The sequence below is a fragment of the Stigmatopora nigra genome, chromosome 23, assembly GCF_051989575.1.
Source record: "Stigmatopora nigra isolate UIUO_SnigA chromosome 23, RoL_Snig_1.1, whole genome shotgun sequence".
NCBI classification, from domain to species: Eukaryota; Metazoa; Chordata; class Actinopteri; order Syngnathiformes; family Syngnathidae; genus Stigmatopora; species Stigmatopora nigra.
Genome location: NC_135530.1, coordinates 3,524,454 through 3,544,878, shown reverse-complemented (window position 1 = coordinate 3,544,878; position 20,425 = coordinate 3,524,454). Strand labels below are relative to the sequence as shown.

Below are 20,425 nucleotides of genomic sequence, written 5' to 3'. Positions count from 1 at the left end.
CAAGTTCCCAAAATGGAGGGCGAGGTGTGCTGACTTGGCTCCCTCCAAAAGAAAGCTTGAAACAGAATGAATGGGGGTGGGTGGGTCTTAATCTTCCCATCGCCTGGTATGTCTAAGGTGGCCTAGCAGCTGTCTTCTTCTCGGTGATTCTATTCAATAGATGTGCCCGGAATTCTCAGAGGGATCAATTACAGAGGCTGGTACCGACCCAGAACCTACCCGGAAAAGGATTCCATCAGGACCGACTCGAATTTGTCCCGTCGAGAGACAAAGATGCAAATGATGAGAAAAGGGATGCTAATCCTAGTGTGTAAATATCCTGATTGTCTTATGTAAACATTCTTTAGGAAGAATATTAATATGAATACAAAGCCCGGCGGCTTGTGCTCTAGAGTCCTGGGTTCAAATCCAGGTCGGTCCACCTGTGTGGAGTTTGTATGTGCGTGGGTTCTCTCCGGGTACTCTGGTTTCTTCCTACATTCCAAAAAAAAACATGCATTCTAAGCTATTTGGACACTCTAAATTAGCTCTTGATATAACTGAGTGTGAATGGTTGTTCGATTTCGGGTGTTGTACCCTGGCTTTGGCTTTGAGTCAGCTGGGATAGGCTCCAGCACCCCCTCTCTGTGACCCTAGTGAGGATAAAGCAGTTCATGAATGTATTAAGGTGAATACATGGCTTTTCTATAATAAGAGATTGTCAGGGATTTATATATTTGGGGTATATACTTGAACCTGTAACTAGGTGCGACTTATAGTCCAGAGAATACAGTAGTTTTCAAATTTAAATTAATGCAGGGCGTAGCTTTAACATTTCCAAATGTATCCTTCTGCTAGAAGGCGGAAGTAAAGCTCGTTCAAAGCGTCAGTGTCACGGTTCGTAATAAAATCCTACATATCAATCTTGGTGTTGAAAAATATAATCAATAGCATGTCTTAATTGACGGGCTCTTGTAGGGGATTTGGACTGAGATAAATGCACGGCCAAAGGTTGGGAGATAGACACAAAACAGGCGCTATTTTTAAACACTGGTAGCAAACGTCTGGATGAGTGTCAGTGTTTATATCTGAGGGAGATGCAGGAAAAGGTTTGATCGCAAGGGCTGTATTTCAAATACACCAAAAAGGTCGACCGGTTCATTTTCTAACAGAAAAACAAGGAAATAACTCACGCACATTGAAGCAAGACACGCAAACTGCTTCCTGGCGTTTGTTGAAAATAGCCCTTTAAAGGGTTGAGTCAGATTGACTTGGCTTGGTCATATGAACGCTGCCGCCGCCGTCGCCGCCGGGGATGAGCGAGCTTGTCTGTATTGATGTTTTCACACAAACACCTGACAGACAGGTCGGACATGCTCACTGGACTGTGAGTGTGTCGCAGTTGTCCTCTGGCAATGTCCACGTATAAGGTGGAAGGCTTATACTTGGAAAAGCCGCGGGGGGAAAGGGCATTCGGTGGAAGTAAATGGAGTAAAGCGTTTTGTTTTTGCGTATTTTTTTTAGCCAAGATGAGGACGCTCTGTCTTGCTGTGAATGTACAGTGGTACTTCGACATACGAGCAATTCGAGATACGAGTAAAATTTTAGAGCAAATAATTATCTCTAGATACGAGACAAATTTCGAGATATGAGAAAGCCAGGTGGCCAAGAAATGAGATGCTGTTTATGATTTTAGGACACTGTCTTTTTTTGCAGCATCTCTTTTGTGTATAACAGATATCTACGAGCACTGGGAGGAGTGTTGCATTTTTTTCAGTGTTTTTTTTTTCCGTCACGCGGAGCGATCGCTAATATGAGGAGGATATACTACTTCTTGCTGGCAAGTGGTCGTGCGTTATCCTATTGCGAGGACATTTATGTGCATCATTTTGGGATTATTTTGAAGGGAATACAAACTCAAAACTAACCCTTGATATTAAACCACTAGTTATGTGTTACTTTGTTAATAGATGGCGAATTACAACAAATCAAATTGTTTTTCCCCATCCAATATCTTATTTTGGGTCTTTTTTCAGAGAATTGGAACAAATTAATTTCTTTCCAGTTCATTTCTATGGGAAACGTTCATTTGAGTTACGAGAAAATCAATATACGAGCTCAGTCCTGGAACGAATTAAGCTTGTATCTCAAGGTACCACTGTATCTCCTGATTTTTATTCAGGGTGGTGCACGTACATGTGTTTATCCCTGTTGTGAAGGAAACTAAGGAGGTTACGTGGGTGAAGTGATGAAGGAGGCAATAAGAATACAAGCAATTTCACTGTTATGAAATCGCCTCCTCCATTGACATTAAGAGCGCCTTTTTGAGATCATTCTAGACGACGAGAGAAAAAAATCTAATAGTGTAGATTTAGATTAGGCAAACAAACAAAGAGTGGTTGTGTACTGATGGTTTTATACTCATTAATGAGCCACAAAATATGACAAGATCGACATTGCGTCAAGATACCCGGCACGTTAAAATGAGGGTGGGTGATTTTAGTGGCTATTTACACAATTGTTTGATTAAAAAGACGTGCTAGCGAGAAACCACTAAGTTGAAAAGATAGTTTGGAGGCTAAAATATGAGGTTGTTAAAACATCCTGCTGAAAACACAGCTGGAAATACAGAAGTAGAAAATTCATGTGTAGATATTATTAGGCAAATATACCTCCAGCGAAACCTAACAAAATGACACCCACAATACTTTTTTGATGAATTCCGTGTGATATTTTTCCTCAAAATGTTTTACAGAGAAATATATAGAAGACAGATGACAATGTTAGTTACTTCTAAAGGGCTTTTACTATATTGACTGCAAAAAAAAATTATGCAATAGCATTTTTACTTTTACTTTTCTAACTTGAAAGGGAAACGCAGCAGGGCTATTATTTATTTGTCGCTATATTTTCTACAGGATACAAAGAGAGCACCACGCTGTGCATATTTGTCCGTCAATCATCGTTCCGTTTGAAGCATTTTCAGACAAAGCAGGTCACAGCGTGATTTCAGCACTCAGAGATAATATTAGGAGGTGGTTGCACACCCTCAAAACGTGTTTGTGTAATTAAATAAATGTCACAATTTTAACGGTTCTCAACAAGCATGGGTACAGTGGTACATCGAGATACGAGCTTGATTCGTTCCGGGGCTGAGCTCGTATGTTGATTTTCTCGTAACTCAAACGAATGTTTACTATTGAAATGAACTAAAAACAAATTAATTTGTTCCAACCCTCTGAAAAAATACCAAAAACAGGATATTGGATTGGAAAAACATTTTGATTTGTTCTAATTCGCCATCTATTAATAAAGTAAAACATAACTAGTGGTTTAATATTTCGAAGGGGGGTGGACTGACAAAGAGAGATAGAGGGGGAGGACATTTTGCACGGCAACGCGCTCGTAACATAACATAAACAAATTGAAATGAACTTGGATTACGATGCAGACACTCAAAAATACGTTTAATCGAACCTTACACTAAACTTAATTCTAATTTTGTTTGACATTTTGATACCTTTCTTCTCTTCTCCTTAGCTCTTTTTGCCCCGCCTCCACACTGACTTTCAGTCAATATCGAGGGTTGTTTTCCCTTCAAAATATTCCCAAAATGATGCACACAAATTAGCATAACGCACGACCATTTGCCAACAATAGTATATATAATTCTCGTATACGAGGGAGTTGTGGCAAGAGACAATGGCCATGATGTTCTTATAAGCAGCATCTCGCATCCGCTGTCTGCTCGTATATCAAAATTTGTCTCGTATCTCAAGATAAATATTGGCCCAACATTTTACTCATACCTCAAATTGCTCATATATCAGGCCACTCATATGTCGAGGTACCACTGTAGTTGAATCTTAAAACATCATTTGAAATGGTTTAAAAATTCCCATTAAACGCTCAAATAGCCAAGACAAGAGAACTTGAACTCACCGTTGTCGTCTTGACTCGGCCTCCGGGCTGCGTACAAGTCCAACCAGATTTATTGACTAACAGGTCGCATCCTTCGTCCTCCAAACACGGCACCATCTCGCACCACTGCTTTTTCCGAACAATGGCAGCTGCGGAGAAGATGGAAGATGAACGATTACGGTTCAAGTTCTTGGGTCGATGGGGGGTAAACAGTTGATGAAAAACAAACACTGAGATAGCCAGATATGAAGATGAGCAGGGGAAGGGGGTTGAACACGATGGGAAAGGTTTAATGGCTGAGGGGTTGATATTCTAAAGTGCACAAAGGACTGCAAATGGGGAGAAAAATGGCGGAAACGGACAAGGTAGATTGGATGGGAGGGTTTTGGGAAGATGAAGAGCAATGAAGCGGAGACACAATTGAAAGATATGAAATGAGGGGATGGCAGTGAGAGATGAGGCCAAGATGGTGCAAATCAGACAGAGGAAGAAGAGCAAGTATCAGACAGGTAAATGGATTCAATCAAAGCCACAAACCCAATAAATCCCAGACTTGAATACACTAGTGTTGGGATTTGATCTCCCAGTGAATTCACCATCAGTTTTAAATCTAATCACTTCCGAATCATCCAATCAGGACAGTAGAAAATGTCTTAACTTTGGTTTATCATATTGCTATCACTTAAAATTCATCCTAAATCAAAATGTTGTTGTGAAAATGATTTGTCTGAGCTTTTTTTTTTAAAAGAAAATGTGCTTCTACAAGATAAAAGCACTAAACATGTTGTAATCACAAGGACATGCAACTTTTATTGCCTACCCACTTAAACACCAGAAACCTTGTATGGAAAAAAAAATGTAACGAAAGGTGAAACACAAAAGCAATGAACATGTTGCAAAAACAAGGACACGCAACTTTTATCGCTGTAGTACCTCTTAAACACACCGGAAACCTTGTATAGAGAAAATTAAGGATGATGGAATGCAATGACTGCTGAAAATAGTCAAGTTTGATGAGTAGAATGACAGAAAATGTTCGTTTTCCGGGTTGTGACAGGCTTGCAAGATTCATAGTTGTGCTTTCTTAATGATGTTCAGCTTTTTCTTATTGATAAGTCCATCTTGAAAATGGCTTTGACAGTAAATCTGCAAAAAAATCAATTTCTTCTCCTCCTCTAGGCAATGCGAGTTGAGAAAACTACTATTAAATCAACACAACAATATGTTTGCTTGTGCAGCTCGCTCTAGATACAGTTTGGTAGCTCTAGCTCAGGGGTGGGCAAACTTTTCGGCCTGGGGGTCACAATGACTTTAAACATTTGAGAGATGGGCCGGGTCAGCACAAGATACGATACATATAAAAAAGTGCATCCGTTAACAGTACAAATGAAACATAAACAGAAAAAAGGGACTAAAGTATTAACATACTCATCACTCATCATTAAAGTAAAAAGTATAAAGTAAAGTAAAAAGGAATTTATTAAGCCGTCTGCCTGTTGGTGTCGCCAACTTGAAATCGGATTGATTAAAGCAACAGTCTTATCGATGCTTGTTTAATCCAGCAGAGCCTGCAGAACTGATTGTGAAGGCCTTGAGGTCGATTTCTGATCATGGCAACAAATAATAATAGCTCAAATGTGATTGGTTAGATGTTTCAATATGAAAACACACACATCTGAAAGGGGAAAGCAATGAAAGGAATCTGACAAACAATTTGGAATTATTAATAAGTATTCATGGGAAAAACACAATTATCTTCAGTCTGTGATTTAGATATATTTTTTAGGCCAGCAGAGAATACCTTGCAGGCCCTGACGGTCCACCACTGCCAAATTTGCTCACGGCCATTACATCACGTGTGAATTACAGGCTTATACTAAAAATAATGTTACAATTTTCACCATAAAGCATTTAGGCACAGATACAAGTGCTTGTTGCAAAAAATAAAAAGCTTTAATCAGTGTATTATTAAAGCTTCCACACAGCTCTTATCTCCCCATCAAATGACCGATCACAGACGTGTCAACAGCCGGCATCTTGGCCCAATAAATTCTGTCTAATCCCATGCCAGCATGGTGAAAGATGGGACGCGGGTTTGGCGTGGGAGAGAGCGAGCAAACCCCCCCCTCACCCCCAAACGAAAGATAGAATCTCAAGTGATGAATATGGCGCTCCAGTCGAAGATGAAGTGTTTTGATAATTACCAAGTGGACAGATTGGATGTGACCTGAGCAGGTGAGCAGCATATGTAGGGCATCAAGTTTCAGATACGAGTTATCATTGGATTATTTTCTAGGGAAGCAACTTTGAGGGAATTTAACTAAAAAAAAACAGTGCCAAAATACTCTACAGCTGATCGTTTTTTTGGTAAAAAAGGATTTAAAAAATTGTTTACATACTAGTTATGCTAAAGAAGGGGTGGGCAAACTTTTCGGCCCGGGGGGGCCACATTCACTTTAAAAATTTGACAGATGGGCCGGGTCAGCACAAGATAGGATACATATAAAAAAGTGCATCCGTTAACAGTACATATGAAAAATAAAGAGAAAAAAGGACTAAAGTATTAACATACTTATCACTCATAATTGAAGTAAAAAGTATAAAGTACAAAGTCAAGTAAAAAGGATTGTATTAACAAATATTAAAATGTCATTTAAAAAAGATAGAGCGCCTGTAAAACACCAAAAAAATAAATAAAAACTATTTGGACAACGTCAGCGGGCCGGATTAAAACGCCTTGCGGGCCGAATATGGGCCGGGGGCCTTAGTTTGCCCATGCCTGTTCTAAACAGATTTCCAACTGTTTCACCATAAACATTTTTTTGAAAGCTTAATGTTAGAATATTTGTCATTTTAAATGTGGAACACTTAATTCATTCACCCCCCATTTGGAAAAAGTATGCCGTATTTCTGTGCACTTCAAGTAGAAAAATGCAATAAAATCTCCTTGTGAAGAAATCTAAGTTGACAGTAAACTACAAAAAAAAAATCAAAACAGTGAGTGAAGTTCAGTAACGACGAAAAAGACATCCATCAGTTAGGTATAATACTTCCTACTTATTCAGAAAAACCAAGATAAAAAACCAAGTCCATGCACAAAAATATCAACAACTCTCAGCACGGTTTGTTGATGTTCATCACTTGCTCGTCGAGCTCAACCGACTAAGAATAAATTGCCAATTTTTCAACAATAAAGCTCGAATGATAGAAAGGGATCGGGCAGCTGTTTTGTATACTTACGTTTCCATATAACACAGGGACATTTTTACTTTTACGCTAGAATTTTTAAACCAAAAACAAAACAAAAAGGCCAAGGAGAAAATTCCTAGCAGATTTATCGTACTTCACGTGAGATGAAGACACAGTGAATTGGCTTAAAAGGTTATTTGACTCATCTGGAGCTTGAAAAAACATAGTAACGCATTAGTGAAGACGAGGAGGAGGTACGCAGGAGTGAAATGATCAAGAGCAAGGAGAAAAAACACACACACACATACATATACGTGGATGCTTATTTGTATGCGCTAGCTCCAATTTACCAGCAGCTCATCATGAGAAGGGAATGATGAATATTGTTGATTTGATGCTGCTGCTAGGCACTAAGCAATATGAAGTGGCAGAAAAAAGCAATCTTGTGTATGGCTTCAATAAACATAGCCATGCAAATATAGCTTTGCAGTCTTAACCGGGTGCCACTGTTGTGTTTTCATGATTATACAGTGGTACCTCGACATACGAGTGGCGCGGCATACGGGTAATTTGAGATACGAGAGAAATTTTGATATACGAGCAGACAGATGCTGCTCATAAGAACATCATGGCGACTGTCTCTCTACCCGTAACTAACTTGTGTAATGTCTCTACGAGCACTGGGTGGAGCGTTGCATTTTTTTCAGTGGAAAATACGTATAATTTTAATAATATTAGACACATTTTAGTAATATTAAACCACTAGTTATTTGTTACTTTGTTAATAGATGGCGAATTAGAACAAATAAGAATGTTTTTCCAATCCAATATCCTGTTGTGGGTGTTTTTTCAGAGGGTTCGAACAAATTAATTTGTTTCTAGTTCATTTCAATGGCAAACATTCGTTTGAGTTAGGGGAAAATTGACATACGAGCTCAGTCCCGCAACAAATTAAGCTCGTATCTCGAGGTACCACTGGGCAGACGTCTGAAAATAGAATACAATACAATATTAGCAGTCAATAAATACGTTTTTGTCTGCCAAGACAACCCGGATTAAAGTATAGATTGTTTTTTTACAAAAAAGGTACTTTAAAAAAAAAACAGTACAAAAACACAATTTGAAAGGATCCAAAAAAGAAAGTATAAAATATAAGAAAAACATAAATTGACAGGTATGATGTCTACCTGATGAAAATATAAGTTACAACTACAATTAAATTGAATAAAAAAGCTCTAAAATCGACATGATATGACTTCATCATCATGAAAAGAGTACTTGTAGTTCTGTAGAAATGATCGAAACGAGATGATGTCATGCAGCACTCTCACGCCCCACTAGTTTGGAATCGCTACTCTAAAAGATTTTTGCCTCAGCAGTCCCATATATCACACTATCCCAAGTTTTTGCTTATGATTGTTTGGCAAGGACAACACAAAGTCATGCGCAACACAAGTTGTTTCTTCTTCACACTCAACAAGGGAGGCGCTAACTTCATTTCACAGCAATGACAAAGCCTCCATGCACAAATCCACCAATAAAGAACGAGAAGACTGTGTGTGATACACACGCTTCAATCTCAGGATCATTTTTTTTTGGGAACGGAACAACCTTGAGCTTTTAATTTTAACGCACGGTTAAGCATGGCAGGCCTATTTTTAGGTTTTGTCCCTAAATTTGATATACCGTATTTTCATGACTATAAGGCGCACCCTCAATGAATGACATTTTTTCCATATATAAGGCGCACTGTATTATAAGGCGCACTGTCTATTTTGGAGAAAATTTAAGACTTTTAAGTGCGCCTTATAGTCGTGAAAATATGGTAATTGCTATTGACTTCCAGGTATGAAGCACTCACTACTTAACAGTCACCTCTAGAGCCAGCCATTGTTGATGTTTTGGATTTTTTTTGTATAAAATCTTGCAGTGGGGGAGGAGCTATATGATGGAAGATTTTGTAAACTAAGATGGCATCTGCATATTTAACAGTATTGATTCAGTTCAGGTATTTGTGTTTTTTTAATATCCGACAGTGGTAGCTTTTCGTTTTTGGTTTTCTGTTTTTTTCCATATGTAAGGCGCACTGGATTATAAGGCGCACTGTCTATTTTGGAGAAAATTTAAGACTTTTAAGTGCGATATTGACTGAAAGTCAGTGTGGAGGCGGGGCAAAAAAATAAATTAGAATTAAGTGTTAGGTTAAATTAAACTTATTTTTGAGTGTGTCTGCATCACAATCCAAGTTCATTTAAATTTGTTTACGTTATGTTACGAGCGCGTTGCCGTGCAAAAAGTCTCGTATTATCACAAAATCAACCAACCCAACACTACCCCTCCAAAAAACAAAATATTCGCTGCAAAATTTGCCACTTTTCCCCATCCTTGATTCATCAAGTCTTAAACTTGATTTGGTGCCAAGTGCATCGTGTGACGGCAATCTCATGATGCGTGCGGCGGTAATGAAGGTGACTCATTTGAAGATGATCACAAATGACACATTGGCAGACTTAGATTTAAGTAGAACGTTGCGCTCCTCCCCTCATCATCCCCTCCATCCCCTGCAGGCCGCAAACAAAAAGTAATAAGCAATTTGGGGCAATTTTTCTTCGTGTTTTTGCATTTTAAACTTTGGTTTCTCCTCCTTCAATGTTGTCCGTTTAGCCTTCATGACCTCTACATCTAAACTAATCCGCTGTAAATTATGCATAACCTTAACTTGGCAGTAGCACGTCTAGCAATAAATCTGTTTATTCCGTCTTTCCTCCCCTTATAAATTGTGCTAAACAAATTCCAATTAAGCAAGACAGCAATATGTCGTGAATAGTAATGAGGCAGAACGGTCCCTAAAGAGCAGAAGACCGCAATCATTGGCATTAATGTATAAAGGCAGCGTATGGCGGGTTTTGCGTAAATGTGCTTGTGGTCATCAGGTCAGCTACTGTGGTTCGTGTGGCGCTAATCAACCGCAACGTGAGCTTTAAAAAATCGATTATGTAGTGCAAAGTACCTGTTATAGGTTAAAAACCGCAGGCAGAAATTATAGTGCAAATAGGGATATCATAAACGTTTAAAAAAGAAAAATGCTTTTAAGAATTACACAAAAGAGCAAGATATTATAGTATGGAGTCATTTGAAAGACTATTACAATTGAATTTGTATTTTTATTAACACAAAAGTATAATATAATTGATATAAATTAGCCCTAAGCATGTCAAGTTTTTACTTATTTAACATTTTGTTAGATTTTATGTTGCAATTTTTTTTTTGATGGATGGTTACTATATTTTGGAAATGGATTTAAAATATGATCATTTGTAAATGTGATTAATATTGCATGCCGTAGGATATTTTAAATACCTATAAAGTGGTACCTCGAGATACAAGCTTAATTCGTTCCAGGACTGAGCTCGTATGTCGATTTTCTTGTAACTCAAATGAACGTTTCCCATTGAAATGAACTAAAAACTAATTAATTAATTCCAACCCTTTGAAAAGACACCTGGAAAAAATAGATGTACACAAGTTATGATCGTGCGTATATGATGACAGTACTTTAAGTGTTTAAGCAAGTGTGGCTGAAGTCTGTGGAAGCTGCTGACATTTTGAAGGATCAGTGAAGATCAATAGCAAAGGTCAGCAAAACAAGAACCTTTAGCTTGTTGAGACACTTGGAACAATAGGTTTTCCTTCACCTGTGTCTCTGCAGCAAGGTGAAAGCAGAGTAGGACTATCCTAAATGATTACTTTTCTAACAATTTACTGTAAAATACCAAACAAATTTAAATGAACTTGGATTACGATGCAGACACACTGACCCGCCTCTACCCGGACTTTAAGATGCAATCTATCAAGGGTCTTGTTTTTGTCTTCCCTTCAAAATATTCCCAAAATGATGCCTCAAATGTCTTCACAATAGAACAAGGCACGACCACTTCCCAACGAGAAGTAGTAGTGCGCTATTCGCACGTATAAACCGTAAAAAAAACACTTAAAAAATGCAACGCTCCGCCCAGTGCTCGCAGAGACATTACACAAGTTAGTTGCGGGGAAAGAAACAGTGGCCATGATGTTCTTATGAGCAGCCTCTCATGTCTGCTGTCTGCTCGTATATCAAAATTTGTCGGGTATCTCAAGATAAGTATTAGCCCGAAACTTTACTCGTTTCTCGAATTGCTCGTATGTCGACCCACTCATATGTCGAGGTACCACTGTAATACTATAAATTTTTACATTGGTGCAATGGACTTGCTTCATCTGTTGTTGACGGAATGCTAAGCTAATCGATGCATATACGTCATCAATATCTCTTAATCAGGATGGCTTTAAAGCAGAGCGAGCTCTTTCTGGGAAAGGGAGGAGCTCCACTATTTTGGATTGTACTGCTGTCATTTGGAGGCAAGCTGCAGTAAGGTCCATCATGGACAAACTTAACCCTGGATCGTAAACAACAAAATCGATAGTTCATTTGTCATTAACGTTGGAAGAAAACACCTTATTTTTTTCTTCTTTTTAAATGGAGGAGATGAACTTTTCCCAATCCAAATGAACCAATCATTCTTTTTTACTCCCCCAGGGGGGGCTTCCCACCTCTTGTGTCGGAAATGTGTAAATTTTCCCCGGCACTAGTAATCAACCCCTCACTAACTCACAAAAACATGTTTTTGTCTTAATCATGTCTTTTATATTTACTAATATAGACTTTATAAACAAATACAGAAGGCAGGGAAATAATGACAACGCTCCCTCTTTTATAAAAGTACTTTTTTTTCTTACTGACACATTTGTAGTAAAAGGAAGAGGTGTCGAGTGGGAGGAAGAGAATGGGTTTTGCGGTTCTGCACTGATGGTGTTTTGTGTTTAAGTGGGAGAGAGGCCCAAATGTTTCTGCCACATGGTCGCTGATGCTGAACGGCGTTGGCAGGTGGATTATACCTTGTGCCGCTATGTCCCTGGACAAATTTAAAGGTAGCCCGGAAAACTCTGCACCACGAGACAACGTTCACACTCAAGAGGGTTGGCCCATCTTCTCCATTTTTGGTGTGTTCCGGCAAGAAGTTATTTTGTTTCCCTACTGATTCCTATAAGCGGCTGTCCAGTACTACAGTGCTAGCGCAACATACGAGTGCCCAGACATAGGAGGAATTTGAGATATGAGTGAATTTCGGGTAAATATTTATCTTGAGATACGAGTGAATTTTGGGGAAATATTTATCTTGAGATACGAGTGAATTTCGGGTAAATATTTATCTTGAGGTACGAGTGAATTTCGGGCAAATATTTATCTTGAGATACGAGTGAATTTCGGACAAATATTTATCTTGAGATACGAGTGAATTTCGGGTAAATATTTATCTTGAGATACGAGTGAATTTCGGGTAAATATTTATCTTGAGATACGAGTGAATTTCGGGCAAATATTTATCTTGAGATACGAGTGAATTTCGGGCAAATATTTATCTTGAGATACGAGTGAATTTCGGGCAAATATTTATCTTGAGATACGAGTGAATTTCGGGCAAATATTTATTTTGAGATACGAGTGAATTTCGGGCAAATATTTATTTTGAGATACGAGTGAATTTTGGGGAAATATTTATCTTGAGATAAGAGTGAATTTTGGGCAAGAATTTATCTTGAGATACAAGTGAATTTCGGGCAAATATTTATCTTGATATACGAGTGAATTAGAATTAAATTTAGTATAAGGTTGGATTAAATTTATTTTTTAGTGTATCTGTATTATAATCCAAGTTCATTTAAATTTGTTTGTTATGTTACAAGTTTTATCAGAGTTAACGATATGTATGCTTGCAAAAAAGCCTATTCACTTTAGGATATTAACCTTGGAGAAACAGTTTCTAAGATGAGAGATTAATCTTGAAAATTAGACTATATACATAACAGCTGACATCGTCAAGAAAATTTAAGACACTTATATAAGTCTTCATTTGCAACAACAATTACCTCCCAGTGTTTCAGGCGAAGGTCTCAAATGCATTTTAAAAATCAATAGTCTCATTTGTTCAAGTCAACCATATAAATCAATACACTACACTTTCTTCTTCCAACCATTTCCAGAAACACATCCGGCTAATAAAAAGAATACGTGTTTGTGTAATATTCATTAAAAGCTATTGAAAAGGTAGAAAGGAGTACAAGTACAACAAAAAAAAATATACGGCATACTAAAAACTTATCAAATACAGCAAAAACTTCTATATTTTGACAGTTGTGTACCACTCAGTTCTATTCAACTTGGTGCAATATATAAATATGTAGATCTTGTAAACACTGGGAAAAAACTCTTTCTCCATTACTTTAAGTCAGGCCTTGGAGGGCCCCGATCCCAGTGGGATTGGGGTCTAACTGCATGTATTGACTTTGTCCTACCTCGGGAGATGATGGCATCTCCCCCAGGACTACTGCTCTTTTCTTTATGCACACATCACCAAAAAATAGGACTCCACTATCACACCTGTATGTGTGTAAAGGGAATCCTGGTAAAGTCAATGTCACCTCTCGTGCAAACACTGAACAGTAGAGCTAAGACTCAATCGAGGGTATCTTCATAAAAAGAAATACAGTATACTATCAAACTATATTTTATACTTTGTTAATACATGTCAAATTAGAACAAATTAAACATTTTTTTCCAATCCAATATCCAGTTTTGGTGTTTTTTCAGAGGGTTGGAATAAATCAATTTGTTTTTAGTTCATTTCTATAGGAAACGTTCGTTTGAGTTAAGAGAAAATTGACATACAGGCTCAGTCCTGGAACGAATTAAGCTCATATCTCAAGGTACCACTGTATAGAATTATCTTTGTGTACATGCATTAAACAGTAGCTAGTAATAGCTTTACAAGCAAGTACAGGATTTAAAATAGTGCAAACAACCTATCTAGTCACACTTAGTCTATCCTGTTCCCTTTCAAGAATTTCAATAGCAGTCAATAGCATTGATTTTATTAAATCCGATCTTATTCCAGCCACGACTTGAAACTCCCTTGAAATCGGCGCTAACCATCCTCTACAGGTTTGAAATGATAAAGGCTGACGTGCATGATATTGTTTATTATTAGCCACACTTCTCCCAAGAACCTTCACTTTCACATCACCTCTTCTGCATGAATTATTTCTATTTTACTACGAAACACCTGTCAAATCCTCGGAGGAACGACATAATCTGTACGGCAGACGATCCCACAACACCTTTCAAGGGTTGAAAATTGGACAATAGGAAACTACTATTTGCAACAACAGACACATTTAACTAGCCTTTGCCCTTTTAAAAGTACCCAGACGTAAAAGTGCAAGTCCCCACCTGACAAAACCTCTGCCCTCACTTCAGCCAAAACACTCACAGCTGACACACAGTCTTTCCCTATCTTCCATCTATCAGCGCTGACGTGCCTTTTGTGCCCTCGTAACATTCTAGCCGGGTCCCATTACAACAAAAGGAACGGAAATAGACTACAGCAAGGGTGTCAAACTCGGGTTGGTTTGCGAGCCGCATTAACGTCAATGCCATTTCATGTGGGCCGGACCATTTAAGATCAAATATCTAGATTTTTTATTTTTAAATTGGATTAAAAGAACTGTATTAAAAACGTATATACCGTATTTTCACGAGTATAAGACGCACCGCATTATAAGGCGCACCCTCAATGAATGACATTTTTGCCATATATAAGGCGCACTGTATTATAAGGCGCACTGTCTATTTTGGAGAGAAAATTTAAGACTTTTAAGTGCGCCTTATAGTCGTGAAAATACGGTAATTGCTATTGACTTCCAGGTATGAAGCACTCACTACTTTACAGTCACCTCTAGAGCCAGCCATTGTTGATGTTTTGGATTTTTTTGTATAAAATCTTGCAGTGGGGGAGGAGCTATATGATGGGAGATGTTGTAAACTACGATGTCATCTGCATATTGAACAGTATTGTTTCAGTTCAGGCGTTTTTGTTTTTTTAATATCCGACAGTGGTGGTTTTTGGTTTTTGTTTTTCCATTTTTTTTAAGGTGCACTGTCTATTTTGGAGAAAATGTAAAACTTTTAAGTGCGCCTTATAGTCACGAAAATAACGGTAGTCCATTTTTATAGATCTAAAGTGGCGGCCCTGGGACCAAATCTGGCCCGCCACAACATTTTGTGCGGCCCGAAAAAGTAATAAAACATATACAAACGACAGACAGGAGATGTCTTTTAAATATCGTAGTACTTCTTTAGAATTTGAATATTTGGGGAGGTTAAAATATTTTTTTATTGTTTTTTCATGAATAGGAATTCATTGTAAAGAGTACCATAAAAATGTATTTAACTTGTATTGATTTAAATGAGTGATGTCTAATGGGTTTAAACACTGTCATAATAAAAGCAGATATGAGTATAAAATGCAGACATATCTATATTTAATCATAGTACTTAAACGGCAATATAGATGAAAAGTGAACTCTTGTGCTGAATTATGATTTAATTTGGATTGTTTGAACCCTTTTATCAAAGTATAATAGACTATAATAGCAAAAGAATTTGGTGAGTATGTTTGGGCTGGAGGAACTAGTTTCATCTGTATTGCATGATACATTTTACACTAAAGTAAAAGCCTTTGACTTCTTATAAAATAGGAAAATGGGAGTACAATTAATATCCAGTAAGAGAGCAAAAGCAGATATTTCCCTAGATGACAAATGATTCCTTGTGAACATGTTCAGATAATGTTTCCAACAAGATGTGAGCATGTTTTTTAATGAACCCAATGCCAATAACCCTTCTTACGACTTTGCCCGCCATCCGTCCGCCTGAGTGCACCCAGCTGCGTAACAATTACAGGTGGGTTCGCAGGCGTGCGCAATAACCAGACGCATGCATTATTGAATGAAATCGCGACGAGACGGAATTGCTAAGCCAACCAATAAAGGCAAATTACCAAAGACAAAAAAATGGCATTGCATTAATGGTGAACATCATTTTCCCAGAATGGAGAGGTAGCACAAGGTGGCGTCTACCCTCTAAAAGACAGAGCGGCCGTATCTACGTGGGTAAAAAAGCAAAGCGGGACGAGATAGGACATAACATTGACTACCTAATTGTGCATTTCATCATTTCAGTTACAAAAGAGTGCATCCCTTTTGGTCTGGTGTCGTCGTGCAGCTGTTGCTTGGCTTTCTTTAATGATAGGTGAAGAAAAATAACAATGCTTTATTTAGCGTGAGATGCAGGACGTTCAGGAACGATGGCGCTGACGTGAAATTTAGCTCACGTGAGGCTAATGGGACGTTATCAGGCAATTTCTAGCAAATTAAATGGTAGTAATTACGTCAATGGTACACAGACAGGTAATGCATTTGTATATGATAGTGAATATGCTAAGTATAAGAGACAGTGGTATATATGTGTGTATGTATGTGTGTGTGTGTGTGTATGTATATATATATATATATATATATATATATATATATATATATATATATATATATATATATATATATATATATATATATATATATATATATATATATATATATGTGTGTGTGTATATGTATGTGTATGTGTATATATATGTGTATGTGTATATATGTATGTGTATGTGTGTATATATATGTGTATGTGTGTGTATATATATGTTTGTGTATGTGTATATATGTGTGTGTGTGTATATATGTGTATGTGTGTGTATATATGTGTGTATATATATGTGTATGTGTGTATATATGTGTATGTGTGTGTATATATATGTGTGTGTATATATATGTGTGTGTATATATATGTGTGTGTATATATATATATATATATATATATATATATATATATATATATATATATATATATATATATATATATATATATATATATATATATATATATATATATATATATATATATATATATATATATATATATATATATATATATATATATATATATATATATATATATATATATATATATATATATATATATATATATATATATATATATATATATATATATATATATATATATATATATATTTATGTTTGTTTGTATATATGTGTGTATATATATATATATATATGTGTGTATATATATGCGTGTATATATGTGTGTGTGTGTTTGTGTGTGTGTATGTGTGTATATGTATATGTATGTGTGTATATGTATATGTATATGTATGTGTATATGTATATGTATGATTATGTATATGTATATATATCATCTCATCCCATTTTCCTATATATATATTTATTTATATCTATATATTTTTTGTTTTTGTGATGTACCAAGCCCGTCAGGCATGGTGCTGAGACTGAAGCGCTACCTACTTCCCAAAAGTCCCCTCACTAGCACTTGGCTGTTTGATGGGCCGTGCTCTCTACCTCGCTGGTTTAATTGGAAGGCAACACTCCCCCGCTGCGGGCACACATACGAGGTGCCCCGTCTGACCGCTCACCCGACCACAGGCCGTAAACAATTAATAATTACCGTCTCGAAGTCATTTCAGAGCTGTCGGCGCGATTTAAGGATCTTTTGCTACTAGCTATCTCTTTGTCATTTTTTTTATCTTCTCTTTGAAATGTCGCAAAGATAAAGATAGCAACGGCACTGCAAGATAACCGCAAAAGTGTTAATTATAGTCGTCTTAAATAGATTGTGCGATGTAGCTGACAATAGTCCCCTAAGCCAAAAAAAAATGTGGACACATTAGGCCTGCACAATAAATTGTTTGAACATCGCCATTGCGCGTCTCATTATTTTGTACGTTTACGATTGATTGTCATAACTGAGCGGATGAATAGCGACGCATTTGAAGCCGTTAAATTTGATGCATCACATAAATGGGAATATTTAGGATGTCCAATCTGCCGTAGCGGTTAAATGTTTCATTCAGCCTGGCATGTTTTATGTAGGTATTAAGCCACTTAAGATAATGTTATATAAGATGAGCTTCAAGCTCCTAAAGGAAATGAAATATAGTTATAGTACGCCAGTTAATTTTTTTTTTTTTGGTAAACTCAATTCAATGCAGACATTTTAAATGGACGTTTTATGACAAAAATGTTGATACGATTTAGAAATTGGTAGACAGACCAAATGACAAAAAAAACTGTACGAGTAAAGTGCAGATATAAAGAATATACGTTATGTTATTATCACTTTAAATGGTTGTTTTGCTTTAAATGTGTTGCTTGAAGGCTTCATTATGAATAAATATTAGACAATCTAGTCTTATTTTTAGACTGTTTTGGATTGAGCGAGAAGGAGCAAAGCAGAAGTCTCGACCCATTTGCAGAAAAATATAAAAAGCAAAGAGAGCACGAGGAGAAAACTAATCCTTAACTGCAAATGGGAAAAAAAACGAAAGAAGCAGGGACTTCAATATACTGTTGTCATTTTGGGAATATTTTGAAGGGAATACAAACTGAAACAACCCTCGATATTGACAAAAAAGTCAGTGTGGAGGCGGGGCAAAAAGAGCCAACCTGGGAGAAGAAAAGTATCAAAATTTAAAACAAAATTAGAATTAAGTTTAGTGTTAGGTTCGATTACATTTATTTTTGAGTGTCTGCATTGTAATCCAAGTTCATTTAAATTTGTTTGTTATGTTACGAGTGGGTTGTCATGCAAAAAGTCTAATTTTAATACCATTAAACACATTTTAGTAATATTAAACCACTAGTTATGTGTTACTTAGTTAATAGATGGCGAATTAGAACAAATAAGTATGTTTTTCCAATCCAATATCCTGTTTTTGGTGTTTTTTTTTCAGAGGGTTGGAACAAATTAATTTGTTTTTAGTTCATTTTAATGGGAAACGTTGGTTTGAGTTACGAGAAAAACGACATACGAGCTCAGTCCTGGAACGAATTAAGCTCGTATCTCGAGGTACCACTATACACACATTGAAGGGTGAAGTTTACTAAGTGAATACTTCAACTAGTGGGCCAACATGTGGACCTCAGTAGAAAAACATTGCCTTATCGTTTATCCAGTCATCATTTCATGAGTTCTAACCCGCGGCATTACAGATTCTTCATCTCATATCACCCAGAAGTCAATTTGAATCACCTTACATACATAAAAATGTTTCCCCTTCTGGCTAACACAGTGCTGCAATATGTGAAAAGACAGCAGCTTGTCATCCGGCAATTCCATATTTAAACGATGCCCCCGCCTAAACTCAAATGGACTTTCATCGCCACTCCACGACGGAAGCCGAGATGAAGCGAGCCAAATCGTCTGTTGAGTCGCCGCAATGAAATTACGCCGTGCAAAGTCTTGACTCGCTCACTCGTTTGTCACATAGTCATCACTCGGATGCAACACATTTGCAGTCCATCTGGTATCTGATCATCATCATGAGAAGATGATCTCTTGCTATTTCTTCCTTTCCTATGCGGAAATAAGTCGATGCGGTTATATTTAACCGGATTTGGCCGCCATTGACCTTTGTACGGCAACGCTATCGTAACATAACATAAACAAATTTAAATGAACTTGGATTATGATGCAGATACACTCAAAAATAAGTTAAATCGAACCTAACACTAAACTTAATTCTAATTTTGTTTGACATTTTGATACCTTTTTTCTCCCTGCCAGGTTAGCTCTATGTGATTTTTTTTATTTGTATTTTTTTTTGCCTTCAAAACAATTTCATGTGGTTATTTATGTGTATTTTAAATGTATTGGACTAGAGTATATTTGCTTTGATTCAATTGTATTTGATGTAGGCAACATATTTTTTTTTATTTACCGAACAAATATTTGGAGAAGTTAAGATGTTATCTTTTGAAAATCAATTTACACTACAAATAAATGCTGTTTCATCATTTTTTCTTTTTCTTACGGCTCAGGAAAAGCATGGCAGCCATTGTTAAAAAATATAAAAAATACATTTTCCTAAATTAAAAAGTCTGTTAAGACGTTAAAACAAATCAAGCGGCAGGGGTGCTTTTGCATTAACTTCAAATATTAGTTAAGGGGTTTCGATAAACTCCACAAAAATATGTAACGAGCTAATTAAAGTTAATTTTTCATGCATATGAGTCACTGCAAAATTCTTTAAGATGCAACCTATCAAGAGATTGTATTCCCTTCCAAATATTCCCAAAATGATGCACACAAATGTCCTCACAATAGGATAACGCATAACCACTAGCCAACGAGAAATAGTATATACGCCATTCGCACTGACTAACGGGAAAAAAACACAAAAAAAAAATACAAAGCTCCGCCCAGTGCTCACAGAGACATTACACGAGGTAGTTGCGGCGAAAGAGACAGTAGCCATGATGTTCTTATGAGCAGCATCTCTTATCCGCTGTCTGCTCGTATCTCAAAAATTGT

General features: G+C 36.9%; 1 protein-coding gene across 4 annotated transcripts in view; it reads right to left on the bottom strand.

The window, feature by feature from the left end:
• tafa5a (TAFA chemokine like family member 5a) overlaps positions 1 to 20,425 on the bottom strand; it is a 116,284-nt gene that overhangs the window by 8,007 nt on the left and 87,852 nt on the right. For all 4 annotated transcript variants that reach the window (XM_077710039.1, XM_077710035.1, XM_077710038.1 and 1 more), the window contains one exon: positions 3,922 to 4,049. In XM_077710039.1, the coding sequence (XP_077566165.1) occupies positions 3,922 to 4,049 (128 nt within the window). The remainder of the gene's footprint in view (positions 1 to 3,921; positions 4,050 to 20,425) is intronic.